This window comes from Biomphalaria glabrata, chromosome 16 (assembly GCF_947242115.1).
Source record: "Biomphalaria glabrata chromosome 16, xgBioGlab47.1, whole genome shotgun sequence".
Lineage (NCBI taxonomy): Eukaryota > Metazoa > Mollusca > Gastropoda > Planorbidae > Biomphalaria > Biomphalaria glabrata.
Genome location: NC_074726.1, coordinates 28,014,895 through 28,031,166, shown reverse-complemented (window position 1 = coordinate 28,031,166; position 16,272 = coordinate 28,014,895). Strand labels below are relative to the sequence as shown.

At 33.7% G+C, this 16,272-nt stretch overlaps 1 protein-coding gene across 1 annotated transcript; it reads right to left on the bottom strand.

Moving 5' to 3' along the window:
* Positions 1-2,544: 2,544 nt before the first annotated feature.
* On the bottom strand, positions 2,545-15,999 carry LOC106070687 (Golgi reassembly-stacking protein 2-like). The gene is made up of 10 exons (XM_056013893.1): positions 15,823-15,999; positions 13,529-13,609; positions 13,148-13,351; positions 12,119-12,205; positions 11,716-11,846; positions 10,249-10,387; positions 9,613-9,682; positions 8,807-8,875; positions 7,090-7,230; positions 2,545-5,970 (listed from the first exon to the last, which is right to left on the bottom strand). The coding sequence occupies exons 1-10, from the start codon at positions 15,883-15,885 to the stop codon at positions 5,573-5,575; spliced, it is 1,383 nt and encodes a 460-aa protein (XP_055869868.1). The 5' UTR covers positions 15,886-15,999; the 3' UTR covers positions 2,545-5,572.
* Between the last annotated feature and the right edge of the window lie 273 nt (positions 16,000-16,272).

The following is a 16,272-nucleotide window of genomic DNA, read 5'->3' as shown; positions in this document are numbered from 1 at the left end:
TGGCAGGTTGATATTGTGTACAAAATAATATCCAACAAAGATGTAATACAGTAATTATACAGTCCCTTATTCTTTTGGTTTTCTTTTGTATTTTAAATAATTTTACCAATACTGAAAGGGAAACAACTTGAGCCCTCATTAATGTTTACTTCAGGTATTAAAGATTTAAACATTTTTTAATAAAGTAAATTGCTTTTTGTTTGAGTTTTTTTTAATTTTTGTTAGAGTGAAAAAGAAGAAAAAGAGCTATGGAAAATGGAGTGGATAATGAAACCAAAGAAAAATCTTTAAAATATAAGGTTTTGTAAAGAATATAACAAATAAAATAATCACAGAACTCTCATATTGATGCAATTATTAAGAAATCAAACAAGGCATTAGGTTTTATTAAGAGAAAGTTTTTTTGAAATCAAACAAAAATATATAACTGATAATCAACTTAACCATCCTCAGACCAATATTAGACTAAGCGTCCTCTGTTTGGGACCCTTCAACTCAAGAAAAGAAAGAAATTAGAACAGAAGCTTAATGGAGCCATGAGATTTATAACAAATGAATAATCACATTTAACTGAAGTATCTCCAACTAAACTTATATACACTTCAGGATAAAAGACTAAAAATTTAAGTAGCAATAATTAGTAAAACACTCAACCATATAACTTTCTAATACAAAAACTCTGTAGCATTTTAAATCTCAAGAGAATCTTTTCCCTTTGCCACTTTTCGGTTAATCCTTGATAAGCAACTGCGGTCACAGGTTAGACATCTGCAATCACCAGACCACTGTAGCATCTTAACTCTTTGTTCTACTTCTGGTGTGAGTGCCATCTGCAATCCAGAACCATTCCTTTAATAAATGCTTGCTCTCCATCTTGATCTATCTAGTGCCTTATTTTCCCAACTGTCAATTTTTAAGAGCTTAATGCTGCGCTTGCATACATTTGTGTACCTTAAAAGTGGGCGACCTGTGACTCTCCTGCCTCACCATACAGAATGTCTTGTGGGAGTTGACCTTGTGGCATTCTGTGAACATGACCATGCCAGCTAAAGCGTCTGCTGTTGATTACAGTGCAGATGTCCCAAAACCCTGCTCTTCCTCATCACTTCATTGGTTATTTTAAATTATTTCATTTATTTGTCAAATCATTCTTAAGCATCGAAGGTGGAAAATATTTAGCTTTCTTTTCCCCTGCCATGAGTAGGTTGATCCTGCATAGAAGAGTGCGCATCACTTGGACTTTGGTCTGGTAGTCAGCAAGGTATTGTCCCACACCTAATTCTGCAACCTTGACATGGTGCCCATTGCCTCTTGTTGATGTCTTTATCCAGTAGCACATCATTGGAGATGATGGAGCCAAGATAGCAGAAACAATTTTCAGTTCCATTCTCAGTGCTTGAACTATCATTTTGAGCTTTTATTTTGGGCTTGCTTTGACTAATATTTAAGTCAAACTTGTGACATGCAGCTAGTCTGTCAACCAGTGTGTAAAGCTGAGTAGCAATACCAAAACACAACCTAATAAAATACCCAGAAAGACACAAAGTTAAAGGCACATTTCTTATTCCATATGGTAGGACAAATGCATATAACAGCTACTTCTTAGAGCTTAAGAGCATAAATCTGGCAGGAAAACCAATGACTTGGTAGGATTTAAGTCTCTAATTAACATGCACAAATAGATTGTCACATGGATAGGCATAGGTTGAAACTATCATCTCCTTTTAATAACAGGCAGGAATTTAAAAGATAAGATAATAGACAATATAAACAATCTCAAGGACTCTATATTGAAGGTTAAGTACAAGAGTCAAAGCTTAGCAATACTAAGCTTACATATACATCCCTATTTTGAACTCTGGATACACCCGACTCAATTTATAAAAATTTCCTAAGAATGTTTAAATTAAGCGAGCTTAAGTACACAAGTTAATCTGTAACCACAGACAAGGCTGGTTACCTTCAACGGAGGGGAAGAGATGTCCAAATTTATAAGTCCCCCAGGCCTAACTTGATGGGGGCTACCAAATGAATGTCCTCATTTTTTTGGTCACATTTAATATTACCCCACTGTCATGTAATCTTGCTATTCACAAGAAAGCATTGATCTAGATGATGTTATAGATACCATTGCTGCACAGTAAGCACAATGTGAGGGAAAATGAATGTAGATTTACACTTGTCCTTTATCTCGCCAATAAACAAGGCTATTATTCATTAAAACAGTCTAAATGATTATTTTTTGTAAATTTTATTTATATAATCAATTTAAGTACATTACCTTATGTCGGGATGTCGAATGTCAAAATGCAGGGGCCCCTAAAAAGGTCAAGCCCCTCTGGCCTCCAAATCCCTAGTTACGCCAGTGGTTACCTTCATGTACCCCCTTATAATTACCTAAATACTGAAGATGTTATCTTTCCATTGAGAAAAGATCAAGTTATAGAACAATATGTGAATCTGGAACTTAACTCCCTAACCACTCTGCTCCATTTAGACTTACATATTACAAAAAAATACTGCAATCATAAACCAGAGAGTGAATCAAGTGTTTCAATGAATAGTTTATTTCTCCCATTTATCTACAGTTCAAATACCTTGTCACACACTCTCTCATCTTGCCCTTGTTACATCCACATCTGAGCCACACATGTCCAAAAAGATGTGCCACATTTAAGAGTGACATGCCTCACTTCATGTCTGCACCACACACAAGTCACATTCACATGGTTCAGTTGTTGTTGTTTTTAAATAAAATTAAAACAAACGTAGAATTAAAGAATGAGCCTGATGAAACAGTCACATTTAAGGCCTTACACAGCAGTTCTAGCTCTAGCTTTATTAATACCAGCTCAAAAAATAGGAAGCTTTCACCTGTTCCATTACCACAAAAATGTTACTAAATAGAGAGATTATTATACTTTCATTTCCATGTATGGTACATGCTCGTTGGATCTAACATCTCAACAAGAACAAAGAAATGTAATCAATGCAAAACACAACATATGCATAAGATCCTAATTAGATAATATTACATGAGACATTCAAGACAATATTGTCCTGAAACTACTTTTTATATGGTCATGATGTACATTTAGAAAATAAGTTAATCAGTATTCAATAAAGATTTTTTAGTCATCATTTTTAATGTTTAAAAAAAATTGGAAAAGCAAAATATACATAAAAACTATTTTTTAAAAAATGTAGAAAAATGTTTCCCCTTCACACTAGTTGTCACCCAAGTACCATGTTTGTATAGAAAGAATTATCCTTGAAACAGACCAATGCATCTCTTAAATTTTCGTTCTAAGTGAAAGTATCTCTTCAATTAAAAAAACAACAACACTAGTCACGTTTTGTTCTTGTAGTTAACAGTGACCAGGCTTGTTTCCCACTTTAATACAGCACTCTGAAACAGGTTCTACAATAGAACGTAAGCTATGAGCACTATTTCATTTCCTAGGAACTTGATGAAGGCTTATAGTATAGTCAATCTTCACCTTAAAAAAATATGAGTAAGTAGTCTTTGACAAGTGCATTTCTAACTCCTGGGGTGGACAATTAATAGAGAGTTTAGACCCTGAATACAATGTGCACTAGTTCCTTATAAAACACACTCATTTCAATCCTCAAATCCAACGTCTAGGCAAAAATAATGAGAACTTGAAAGAACACAACAGATCATCATAGAATACAAATTGAAATGAATCAATGCTGAAAGGAATAAATTATAATTTAAGCCAATCCATGGGAACAGTCTCCCTGCATATCATGCTAGAAGGTTCATTCCCAGCAGCCCCTTGGTAGCATACTTACTTTTATATATATTACTAAAGGGGAATAATCAAACAGGAAGCAGTACAGGCTTATCTTCCAGTACAACAAAAAAAAAAAAATGCAACAAAAATCACAGTAGAAAAACCGAAAGAGCCAGCGCATTCTAGTCCTACTTGATTCTTCAATTAAAAGCAATGGTTGATAGTCAATGTATGAGTGTCTACACTTTTCTGCTGATACCCACAAAGAATTATTATCAAATATTTTTGTACAGGAATTATCAAGTCACCTCTTACCCTAAGAGTCAGTTGTTCTTCAACCCTAAGCCTAACACATCACTGTAATTCCCTAACAACAAACACCTCTGTCTGATCCCACTTCAGAAAGGACTCAGACATGTGCCTCTATATATGAAATGTCAATCAACCCTGTGAATATAGCATTCTACTCAATGTGTCACTCTGTCAAGCCATCATCATCATAATGAAAGAAAAAGCCTTCTAGCTACAAGCTCAATAAGTTGAAATGGTAAACAAGCACTAAGCTAAGTCTAAGTTTGTTCATTTGGCACTATCAGAGTAGCTTATAGCTATTTCTCCACTAAGCTCTGTAGGACTGACAAGTTTAGAAGTATCTGTTTCAGCTGTAAGACTTCCACCAACATCACCCCAAGACATGACTATTACTATCAAGCATGATTAGTTTAACTGCAGCGAATATAAGATTAGGCATTTAAATAAGTTAACAAAATCAAAGAAATTTTGTTTAAAATGTCTCACCCAATACAGAATTGATCTAACTCATTATAGAATAAACAAGTCATTTAATTAGCTAATATAAATAAAGTTCTATTGTAATGATACAGTACATACAACTATAGTGTCAATATCATAGCATTCCTTTTATGAAATACAAATATATAAACAAATACTGGACTTAAACATAAAAACATTATCTCTGAAGAAAATTACTACAACTGAAAGAACCTTTAATCAACCAGTGACTGAGATTAATACAAATCAATTAGATTAAAAGTAGCCTGATTTCCTATTAAAATAACATTGAAGGGGGGGGGGGAGCAGTTCTTGGTAACATGCAAATCTAGAGCTAAGAGCTTTATCAAAATTCATGACCAGTAGAGTGCAATGTTGAGCCGCAAACCCCAAACCATTTTTATCGAACTTATCAAACTTGTAATGCCTGGGAATTTGGTAAAACTAGGCTTTGACTTCACAGAAACTTTTCAATCAACAATTTTTTTTTTAATGGATGCCCCCCAGTTTCTACTTAATTCCCCTCTAAGGACAAAGTCACTGTCATTCAAGAGGCCAGCTGCTTTCAAAAACATTGATATGCTTGACTCACGTCTGCTGTCCGAGTCTTACCCTCCCACTAGAATGCTTCAGACATTCTCAGCACAATGCACAAGTATACCAAGCTAACAATATTTTCTAGAGTAACATTGTTATTAAAATAACTTCATTATATTGGATAACATACAATTTTGTTCTGAAAGATGTTTATCTATTCAACAATACATCTCAATTTCTAAGTCTTGTAGTATTTTCTTTTTCGTGTATGCCCTTTTAGTCCAATGCCAATGAAATAGATAATGCATTATGATCTTAGAAGTCAAGACACAACAACTTTCAAACCTTTTCAAATAATGAAGAATAATAGCAAGGAACAAAGACAAACTCAAGGGAGATAATGTCTTAGCCTTACATATTAACGTTTGGTATATCAATTGTTAAGAAAAAAAAAATAACACTATTAGTAACTTTTGTATTCATAACTAAGAGGAGGCTTGTGACTCAGATACACCATTAGGTACAACAGAGTGATGCTGGTCAACAGAATGAGAGTGCCCGTGTCCCTCATGGTCATGAGAGTGGCCGTGCCCATGGTCGTGAGAGTGGCCGTGCCCATGGTCGTGCGAGTGGCCGTGCCCGTGGTCATGAGAGTGGCCGTGATCATCATTAGAGTGGCCGTGCCCATCGTGGGTATGACCATGGTGGTCACCATGGCTGCTGTCCCCTACAACTGAGGAAATGTTTTTGATAGGTGAGAACGCAGCTGCTGTGGATGAGTTGACCCCGACTTGAGCTGGAATGATGCCCGGCAAGCTGGTAGCCATGGTAAAGTTGGGTAGGGGTACTGGTGCAGGCATGGAACCTGGAAACTGGGGTAAACCTTTAAAAAAAAAATATATATATATATTTAATTAGCAATTAGAAATTGCATGAAATACAATGCAAAGATTGAAATTTACTTATTGAAATTATTTTTTTGGACTAGAAGCAGAAACTAAGGTTTCAAATCATTAACAACAAAACATAAGAGCTTCTTATTTTTAAAAAAAGATTCAATCTGTATATTTATGTCATTTGATTGATCTGCAGATACAGCTGCTTTTAAAGTTCCTTTATATCATGGGACACATACATGAGACCCAAAGAAAAGGCCAAAGACAGCCACAGATATCAACAACAACAAAAAAACTTAAATAGATCCATGGCAGGCTAATGGCATCAGATGTGGCAAAATATGCAGATAGCAACTGGGTTTGCATGGTCCCGTGAAATACTTAATAATCCTTTATCTTTGAAGTGCTGTGGCTGAGTGGTGAAGCCTTGGCGTCCAAACCCAGGGTCCTGGGTTTCAAATCTCGACGAAGACTGAGATTTTGAATTTTGGGATTTTTAAAGGCGCTCCTCAGTCCACTCACTCTAATATGTGCCTGACTTAAGTTGGGGAAAGTAAAGGTGGTTGGTCGTTGTGCTGGCTACATGACACCCTGCTCTTTAACCGTTGGCCAAAGAAACAGATGACCGTAACATCATCTGCCCTGTAACTCGCAAGGTCTGAAATACAAACTTTACTCTTTTTTTTTTTTTACTATCCTTAATCTTTGGAATCAAAGCCTTGTCATTGTTTTTGTAACAGTCATTATTCGACTTTCTAAATTTCTTTTCCAGTGTGTTTATACAGGGGCTGAAAAGAATCAACTCTTTACTAACAGAAAAGCTAAGAATCTTAAAAACTGAATTCCATTAGGATACATTTTTGTACATGACAAAAACAGAAATGTAGATCCAGATTTTTGTTTAGTTCAAGCTAAAAATGGTTTCACCCACACAAGACTATCACTAGCTAACTCAATGTTATGTACTTTATTGGTTCTTAGCATATTAAGAGATTTTTTATTAGCTAACTCATAGTTACATAGTTTATTGGTTCTTAGCATATTAAGAGATTGTTTCAGAAGGTGACAACTTTAATTGAACTCTTTCAATTTCCAAAAAAACTTACCAGATGGTTGCCCAGGAAGAGGGCCAACGGAACCAGTTGTAAATGAAGGTAACGCAGTTGGCGACACTCCCGTCAAAGAGATAGGATTAGTCAACCCTGGCAGATTGGACAAATTAGGTATACCGACTGGGTGTGCTAGACCTGAAAGAGAAAATCAATTACACTCATTCTTATGCAACATTTATTTCAAATGGTAATGCAGGGCATGGCATGTACATTGCAATGTGCCTTGAAATTAAAAAGTTTAAGCAATTATTTTTCATTTGAAAAATGTAACTAAAATGTTATGTCATGTTTTCTTTGTCTTGTCCAACTCATTGTAAGTTTTCCTTTCAAAAATGTAACTAGAATGTAATGTCATGTTTTCTTTGTCTTATCCAACTGATTGTATGTGTGTGTGTGCTATAATTGTCTAGAAATTGATTTTAGATCATGTTTTTTTACTTGAGCTACATTGGATTTACAAAGATCTTTTCCAGCTTACAATAGCATATGTTTTAGTCTATTTATCCTTCTCAAAAGTTCCCTCATCTAATAAATTCCCTAACTATCTTTAAAAATAAAACAAATCCTTAGCATGTCTGTTTCTTCACACCTTGCCCTCGTGGTGTCAGAAGACGCCTGTTTTTGAGAGGCATTATTTTGAGACCTTTGTTAAGTTGCATTTTGAAGACATGGCATTTCGTTATAACCCAATTTTGTTAAAACAGAGGTCACATCATTACAGTATGATTTGAATTCCCAGGGTTAAGGTCACATCATTAAATAATGATCTTCTAAATTCCCAGGGTAAAGGTCACATCATTAAAGGATTATCTAAATTCCAAGGTTAAAGGTCACATCATTAAAAGATGATCTTCTAAATTCCCAGGTTAAATGACTCTTAAAATGTAGAGAAAATGACCCTTTAAAATGGCCACACTAAATGAATCCTAAAATAGCCAGAGTAAATGACTTCTCAAATTTTTATTAGGTACTTTTGGTGGAACTTATTAAATTGCTAATAATTTTTTATTTCTTCTATGTTTCATTGTGTTTCACTGGCAACAAGAATTATATTGCAAAAGGTATATGGCAAAGGTGCAGTTTAGTAGCTGGATCTTCATGCTACAAATTTATTTTTTTTTAGTCCCAAAGGTAATCAACTCAGAACATCCAAATCTGCATATCTATCTTTTGTACACGCTGCTTTAATTATTTTCCCCCATAAAATGTTTTTAATTCCTTACAACTTAATCTTGAATAGTTTCCGTTTACTACCTTTATTTTTTTAAAGTAAATTAAAAGTAATTAACAAGTACGATATGTTTTAAATTTTTAAAAATCCTTTTCAGATGGTGGTAACATTTTATAAGCTCAAATTTTCCATTCTAAGTGTTTTTAAAAGTGTTATTGATAACGTTATGTGTAGTATTTATAAGTATTGTAAAAAAAAATTTTTTTTTAATCTAGATCATAATCTCTAGATCTAGATGACCTGTCCACATAATATCATAGTCCATGATGAATGAACCAATAAATAATTCTGTAGGAATTTGGAAAATAATTACAAAGAGAGAAAATGATTGCAAAGAGAAAGAGTTAAGCGTATGAAATTTGAATATTTATTTATGGTAGCTAGTAGCAATAAAAAATACAGATATTTAAAAGAAATATCTAAGGTAGCTAAACTATGGCTTCATAATTTAACTGTTGTAAGACAAGTCTTTTCCCTTACCTGGTGGCATATTCGGTAGTGTCGATGGTAGATTGTAATGTGGAGGAATGATGGGAATAGTAGGAGCTCCTGTAGAGAATACAATACACTAGATTTTATTACGTTTTGATCAAGTTTAAACAAAATAGTTGAATTGTTTTAATAACAACTTATAATAGCCTCAAATTTTATAGTTGCTTTAAAATTGCATTGATATGTTTGAAGAAACAAATTAAGCACAGTCCTTATGTGAACTTAAACCAGTATCACTTTTCTTAACTGACATAGACATTCGATAAAGATGTTAAACATGTACATATAACTTTTTTCTTTAAACTAATGGCTTATAAGCTACATTAATAGACAGGATTAGTGAAAAAAAAACTAATCAAAAAGATAAATATTTTTATATAACTAAGGCACTATCTCTCAATACTGCAAGATTTATTTTTAAATATAAAACAAAATTAGTTAATTACCACTAATTAATTAAATAATTGGTAAATTTTTTAAACTGATTCTTGTTTGTCTTGAATGAATAATTGCGCAAAGTTTCCGAGACTAGGAAGTGGGAGAAATAATGCTTACAATATATATACTACAGACAAACAGGAATAGGACAAAAGGAATTGTTTTACTAATAGTTTAAACTTAGGAACACCTTCTATTCTTAAATGGTCACATTGTATAAGATACGATCTACTTCATCTTCTGAGTTTGTCATAGTTTTCTTCTCTCTTTTTCTATAAAACAAGTCTAGCTTGACAAAAAAAAAATGTGGGAACGATCAGTATGACCAAAGAAGGTTAAAAACACACATAGTGTACCTGCATTGAGGGATAACTGGGCAAATCCACTGTTGATATTTGTTTGATTGGGAGAACCAGTTAGTGGTACCTAGAATAAAATAGACCTTGTTTAAAATATCAAAACCATTCCAATCATGAGTTTTCCCCCCCTCCCTTATTATGACAACTACAAAATGCCATTAGTTCGCATGAGAATGAAACACTTAAATACATAGAAAAATTATCCAAAAGAAGAAAAGTAAAAAAAAAAATGACAGAAGTAAACAATACAGTTGACTTTAATACCTAGATTTTAACTTGGTATAGAATGCTTGAAAAAAAATACCATGTTGAGTCCAACTTTGAAACAAGTTGAAGACTAAAGTGAAAGTGTTTCTTTTCTATGTAAAATTATTTGGCCGTCACCCAAAAAAAAAAAATTATGTTACGAAAACTGACCAATGCTTCCAAACAAAACAATTATTAAACCCTAAACCAAATTGAAAAGCTTTAAACAAATGCTTTTGTTTTTTTAAGTGGAAATTTAAGATTTATTTGTTTTCAACATAATTTTTTAACATTATCAATCACAGCGATCTACACCGAGCACAGCGATAAAAAAATATCTATTTAATATGCATTACAAATCTAATTTTAAACAGCCACAACACTAGCCTCAGAGAAGCCATCCTTCGATGGTGAGAGGGATGGAGCTGTTGGAGTGACCACATTTGTAACAGTCTTAGTTTTGTTGGAAGGAAACTGGCATTTTGGGATTCTGTGTAGGTAGCCATAACCAATGTTACAACCCAAACTGAAATACAAAACATAAAGAGGGAATTTAGTGTCAAATAAATTGTGTATTATATAAATGTATGCTTAGGCTTTACACCACAGCATTTGCAATACATGCTCATCTACTGTCAGGTAGGTGTTTTAATTGGGATGACTGAGAATTGCCAATATGTCTTTTTGCACATCACAATTTTTAATGTAATTGTAACTCTTTGTAAACTAATTTAAACTTGATCTTGCATCTCTGGTCATGTTGTGGTCTAGGGTGTCCAGCAATTTTCTTGTTTAGGGTAAAAAAAAAATAAATAAAGTAACTCATTCTGACCTTTCAATCTATCTATAGGGCAGATGATGTTCATCTGTTTCTGTTAACAAGAATGTCATGTGACCAGCACAATGCTTTACTTTCCTCAACTAATGCCAGGTACCCATTAGAGTTGGGGAGACTTAGAGACACCCTAAAAATCCCGAAATTCAAAACCCCAGCCTTAACAGGGATTTGAACCCAAGACTGTTCGGAAGCCAAGCACTTACCACTCAACCACATCTAGGGTTAGTTTTTATTAGATTTTTTATTAATTTTATAGGTCCTGTATGAAATCATTTTGGAGTAGTTTAATGAATGGATACAAGGATGTATGTCCTTTGCTTATGTTCTAAAGACAGTTATGCTTGAGCTAGCATCAACGCTGTATTAGGCCTTGGTTGAAAAATTAATCTGTCAAAAGACTCAGGAACCTAACTCCTAGTATAATAATACCAGATACCCAGCTCATGTTGATATTGGGCTTCTTTCATGATTGACAGAAAGATTTAACAGGCTTGGTTTTAAACCATTTAAGTGCTTTATAAAGCTTTACTAGCCCTTATAAGATCATATCCTTCACCTAGTTTGTTTTTAAGTTATTAAAGTAAAAAATTAAATAACAGTGAGTGTTTGAACAGTAATTCAAAGTTTGAATATACTTTCTCTAAACAAATGGCACAAACAAGGGGGGAATATGCTGCACTGCTTCCTGGGGATCAACCATCTCTTCCATTATGAGGTTTACAGCATAAGACTGACTGGACACTATAAGAAACTCAAGACATTCTGTAAACATTGCTAGGTGTTAATAAGGTGTTGAAATGACAAACCCCAGGCTTGAACATTTCAGCTTCAAGAAAGTGTTTTAATCACATTGCAATCTTAGCAATGCAACACTTGAAGCATTACTAGCCGAAGTAAAGCCCATGTAATATGAAGCAACCTTTGGGGTTGTGTTTTTCTATTCAGGAACTATCAATATAGGCTTGATAAGTATTCTGCGAATTAACAAACAGCAATAACACAAATGTCAAACCCACCTTCCTTTGCCTCCCCAAGCTCCATTTGGTGTGATGGTGACCTCCCTGCATGCATCTGTCTCTGTGTTATACACATAGAGCTTCAAGGCTTTCCCCTCATGGTTCTCGATCAATGTGAATAGATCTTCAGACTGAAAGCATATTGGAGAGAATATTGGAGAGAATAAAATGAAACAATGATTAAGTGACGATGGGATATTGTTGGTGGAAATTTTTTAAAAGTTACCTAGACAATAATTTTTACCAAAGAAAGAAAGAAATGAATAAGAATGAAATTTATACACAATTTTTTTTATTAATCTGTAAGTTTAAAAAATATTCTTAAATAAAATTTTGATTTAAAAAATTTTTTATTCAATAAAGCTTAATATAAAATAAAATTTGTTTAATATATGCTATTGACCTCATGCAAAACAGAGTCAGCCCCAATGACAAAGTCAGTGTCTGAGCGTAGTCCTGCCAAGTCAGCTGGAGAATTAGGTTGTACTTCCTGCAGAGAAGCAAAGGATAAATTAGCTGAAAATACACTGATGATAATATTAAATTAAAGCATGCTATGAAATGAGGCGCTGCGTCTGAGTGGTAAAACATTTGGTTTCCAAACCAGGGGTTCCGAGTTCGAATCCTGGTGAAGACTGGTATTTTAACTTTCGGGATCTTTAGGGCGCCTCTGAGTCCACCCAGCTGTAATGGGTACCTGACATAAGTTGGGGGAAAGTAAAGGCGGTTGGTAGTTGTACTGGCCACATAAAACCCTCGTTAACCGTGGGTCACAAAAACAGATGGCCTTTACATCATCTACCCTGTAGATAGCAAGGTCTGAAAGGGGAACTATGAAATGTCAAAGATAATAACCTATCAACATACATCTCATATTCAAACAGCAGTTTCTTCGTGTTAAAATAAGAATATTCCCAATGTCTAATACAACATACCAACCACAGTCAAATGACAATAAAAATATATTAACTTGAGATCTCTCTGAATGATTGCACACTACACTCTATCTAATGCAATAAAAATAGACTTTTAAATCATTGAGTGGGCAGGTTGTGGTACAAAGGGAGATAAGAGATAAAAGCAGCACACTATGTTGTATGCAATAAAAAAGGCCATTGTAAAAAAAAAAAAAAAAAAAAAAGCAAATCAATATAATGGATTACTATGTGAAAAAAAGATATATATATAGAAAAAGCCTAGGGCATGTAAATCCACTATAATTTAACTTCTAGGTCTACCCTGAAAACTGCAGTGGCCAAATATCAAATTAAAATACAAAATTAGCTAGAAAAATGTGATAAGTGGTACTATATAATCCACATAGAAATGGTAAAGAAAGTTCAATGTGTGTCCAAAATGTGTGTTTCAAAAAAGGTTTGAATAAATATTGCAAAAAAAATGACAGCCAGTTAATTGGAAGTGTTTATCTTACCAGTATGTGCCACACATTTTCATTAGCGCCTTCAAAAGAGCAGAACCTAATGCTTACACCCAACAAGCCCTGCCCACCCCAGTTGTGGGATGGCACCAGGGTGACTTCTCGGACATCCTGTGTCTTACTGCTGTAGACCGTCACCTTCAGTGGGCGCTCCACGTTGTTTCTGAGGAGCTCTTTAAGAGTATCATTATCTTGATTCTGTGGAGAAGCATTACCAGTAACTGCATTTGTTTGTATGTTTGTATGGGCTCCATAACATCAATAGATAAATAGAAAATACAGGAAACATTTTAAAATGAATAAAAAGTTTGCTTTTTACACACAAAAATACAGGTCACAATTGTATACCAAAATAACCACAAAAAAAGTATTTACCAAACGTGTAGTTCCTATAGCAACTATAAAATCAAAAAATGCCTCCAGGCCGGCCCTATGTCCAGGAGATCCTTCTTGTACCTGTAAGTTTCAAATAAAAATGATGTTAAAGACTATAAAAATGTCAAAACTGTTAGTTTTTAGATACAAAAGCTAGTGAAGTTTAACCTATCCATGCCTAATTAGCTTACTGTATTAGAATATTTATGAAAAATTATGAGCTCAATTAATGCATTAAGCTTGGGTTCAAGATACCATAAAAGTTTTTTTTAATACAATAAAGGTACTTGGAAAAATAGAAAATTTGACATTGCATCATCTAATTTAATGCACATGGTTTATCTATACAAAAAAATATAGTCTGCATCTATCCATGATCCATGTGAGATGATAGCATATCTCCAAAACATTTACTGTAATGTTCACTATATATATATCTAAGATAAAACAATAGCACCTTCAAGGTGCAAACTATGCTAGCTCTCCTCCTTTGTACACTGTGACACTAGCATATATACTATACTCTCTTCTCTGACATTTTTTTAAAGCAGAATCCATACTAAACATTTATAAGTGTACATTAAAAATTTCCTATTAGATCTAGTGAACCAATTTATACATCCTACACAGACTTTAAACATAAACACTTATATTTGAGACTGTTAATTTGTACCCTGGTACCCTACTTTATTTTAGTTTTAATATATGTTTCAGATATTCATTCAGAATTGAAGATAATAAATGTCTTAGTCCAAACCTCACGACAATGCAAGGGATTAGAACAATATATGCAGCACGTAATGAATTCAATACTCACATGTTTCAAAAATAAACTTAGCACTCAATCAGTAATTTTAAACAGAAAATATTAAAATTTTTTAAGATCATTTCTTTTTCAGTCAGTATCAGATAGATTTAAATTATGCACTTTCCACAGCTCATGTTGCTTTGGAAGATAAGTTGTTCATAGCAAACAAAAGCCTTTGAAGCCAAGAATAGTGACTTTAGACAGAAAAACTTTTTAAATTTTAATCATGTACAGGCTTTACATGAAATTCATGAAAAATGATTTAACTTACAGGAAACCTAACACTTCACTGATATGACTCATCATTTAACTCTGTGAGCCTGTTTCTACTTTAAAACTCTGCTAATTTTTTTAGCTTTTTATTTGTCAAGTATAAAATGTAATACCATCTAGATGTTTCTGTCAAGGTTTTAATACGTTAAACAATTATCAATTTAAAAAAATGCTTAATATTATTAGTCTGTAGATGTTTCAGATTGCAACATGAAGTCAGTACATTTCCTTTGAAGTCATTCTCAAGCCTTAGGTTTACTATGATATGCTATAGAAAGTATATTATATATATATATATATATATTTAATTTAAATATCTAGCAATAAATTTAGACTAAATTAAGAACACAAATTTAATTGAAAAATAATAAATTGGACAACAATAGTGATAAGCCCATCATCTTTAGCTAGATCTTAAAAAAAATTTCTTAATCTAGTCAGGTCCTAGTCTTGATCTAGTTCTAGTAGTCAGTAGTATTATTATGGTCTCAGTCCAGCTCACAGCACTGGCTTTCACATGTGGCTCAGATCTATTGGTATGGTGGAACTATATGATTGACAGGAGAAGGGGCAATGGCAAGCAACTGGTAAGCTTCTGGCTGATGACCCTTAGGCAGCTTGCAGCACAGTGACAATGCTACACTCTGCAGAACCTACCTTACCTCTGATCCCAACAAATTGAATCAGCCACTGTCATTTCTTTTGACACATATCAGCTGTGTGGAGAAGTGACAACTGCTATGTGGGTGTCATTGTTCCAACCATAAAGCTTACCATGTACATCATCTATAGCTATATTCCTAGAGATCTAGATCTGATGCTCAGGCACTAGATCTACATAATACATATATTTAGAATTTAGATCTAGTCTACAGGAAAGAAGATCATGATAATTTGATTAAATCTGACTGATTGAATTTGAATTAAATAATATAATTGAATGAAATTAGATTCTAAAGTCTAAAGTGATTAGTTAGATCTATCTCTATCAGATTGACTTAGTGAGTGTGAGACTCTGTCTATGGAGTGACCTGTGTGTCTTTACTTTTGACCTGACTCTTGAAGTAAGTTGAACAGTTGAACTTGAAGTGTAACTTAGACTTAGTCGCAAGTTGAAGTTAGTTTTTCTTAGTGAGTGTTGCAAAGACAACTCGAACTCTTACTCTGTCACTTGTCAGAAAAACACTTAAATAAACATCTAATGTTTACTAACCCGCAAAACATGATAGCCCTCAGTACCTCCACCAGGTATTTCAGTGCTAGCGGCTCCTCCCATTCTTAAAATCTATAAAAAGAAAAGTAACTAACGAATCCTACAGTTGTTTCTAAGTATTTAGCAACAAAACAAGATGGCCTCGACGTGGCATTCGAGAGTTACTTATTATCAACAGTTTTTTCCCCTTATAAGAAATGCAGAACACTGTACTCGAACCACGGGCATAACTCAACTCTAGATACTAGCTAAATCTGACTAGTGAGCTATCTACATATTAGACGCTAAAATATAGTGTAATTAAGTGTAAGATATATAGAATCTAAAGATGTATCTACCTTTTTAGATCTATTTGATTTAGCTAAATTCGTCAATCGAATATTCCTTTGTAGTCTAGAATTTAATTTTTAAATACGACTTTTAATGAGCGCCTAATTAACGAACGGAATC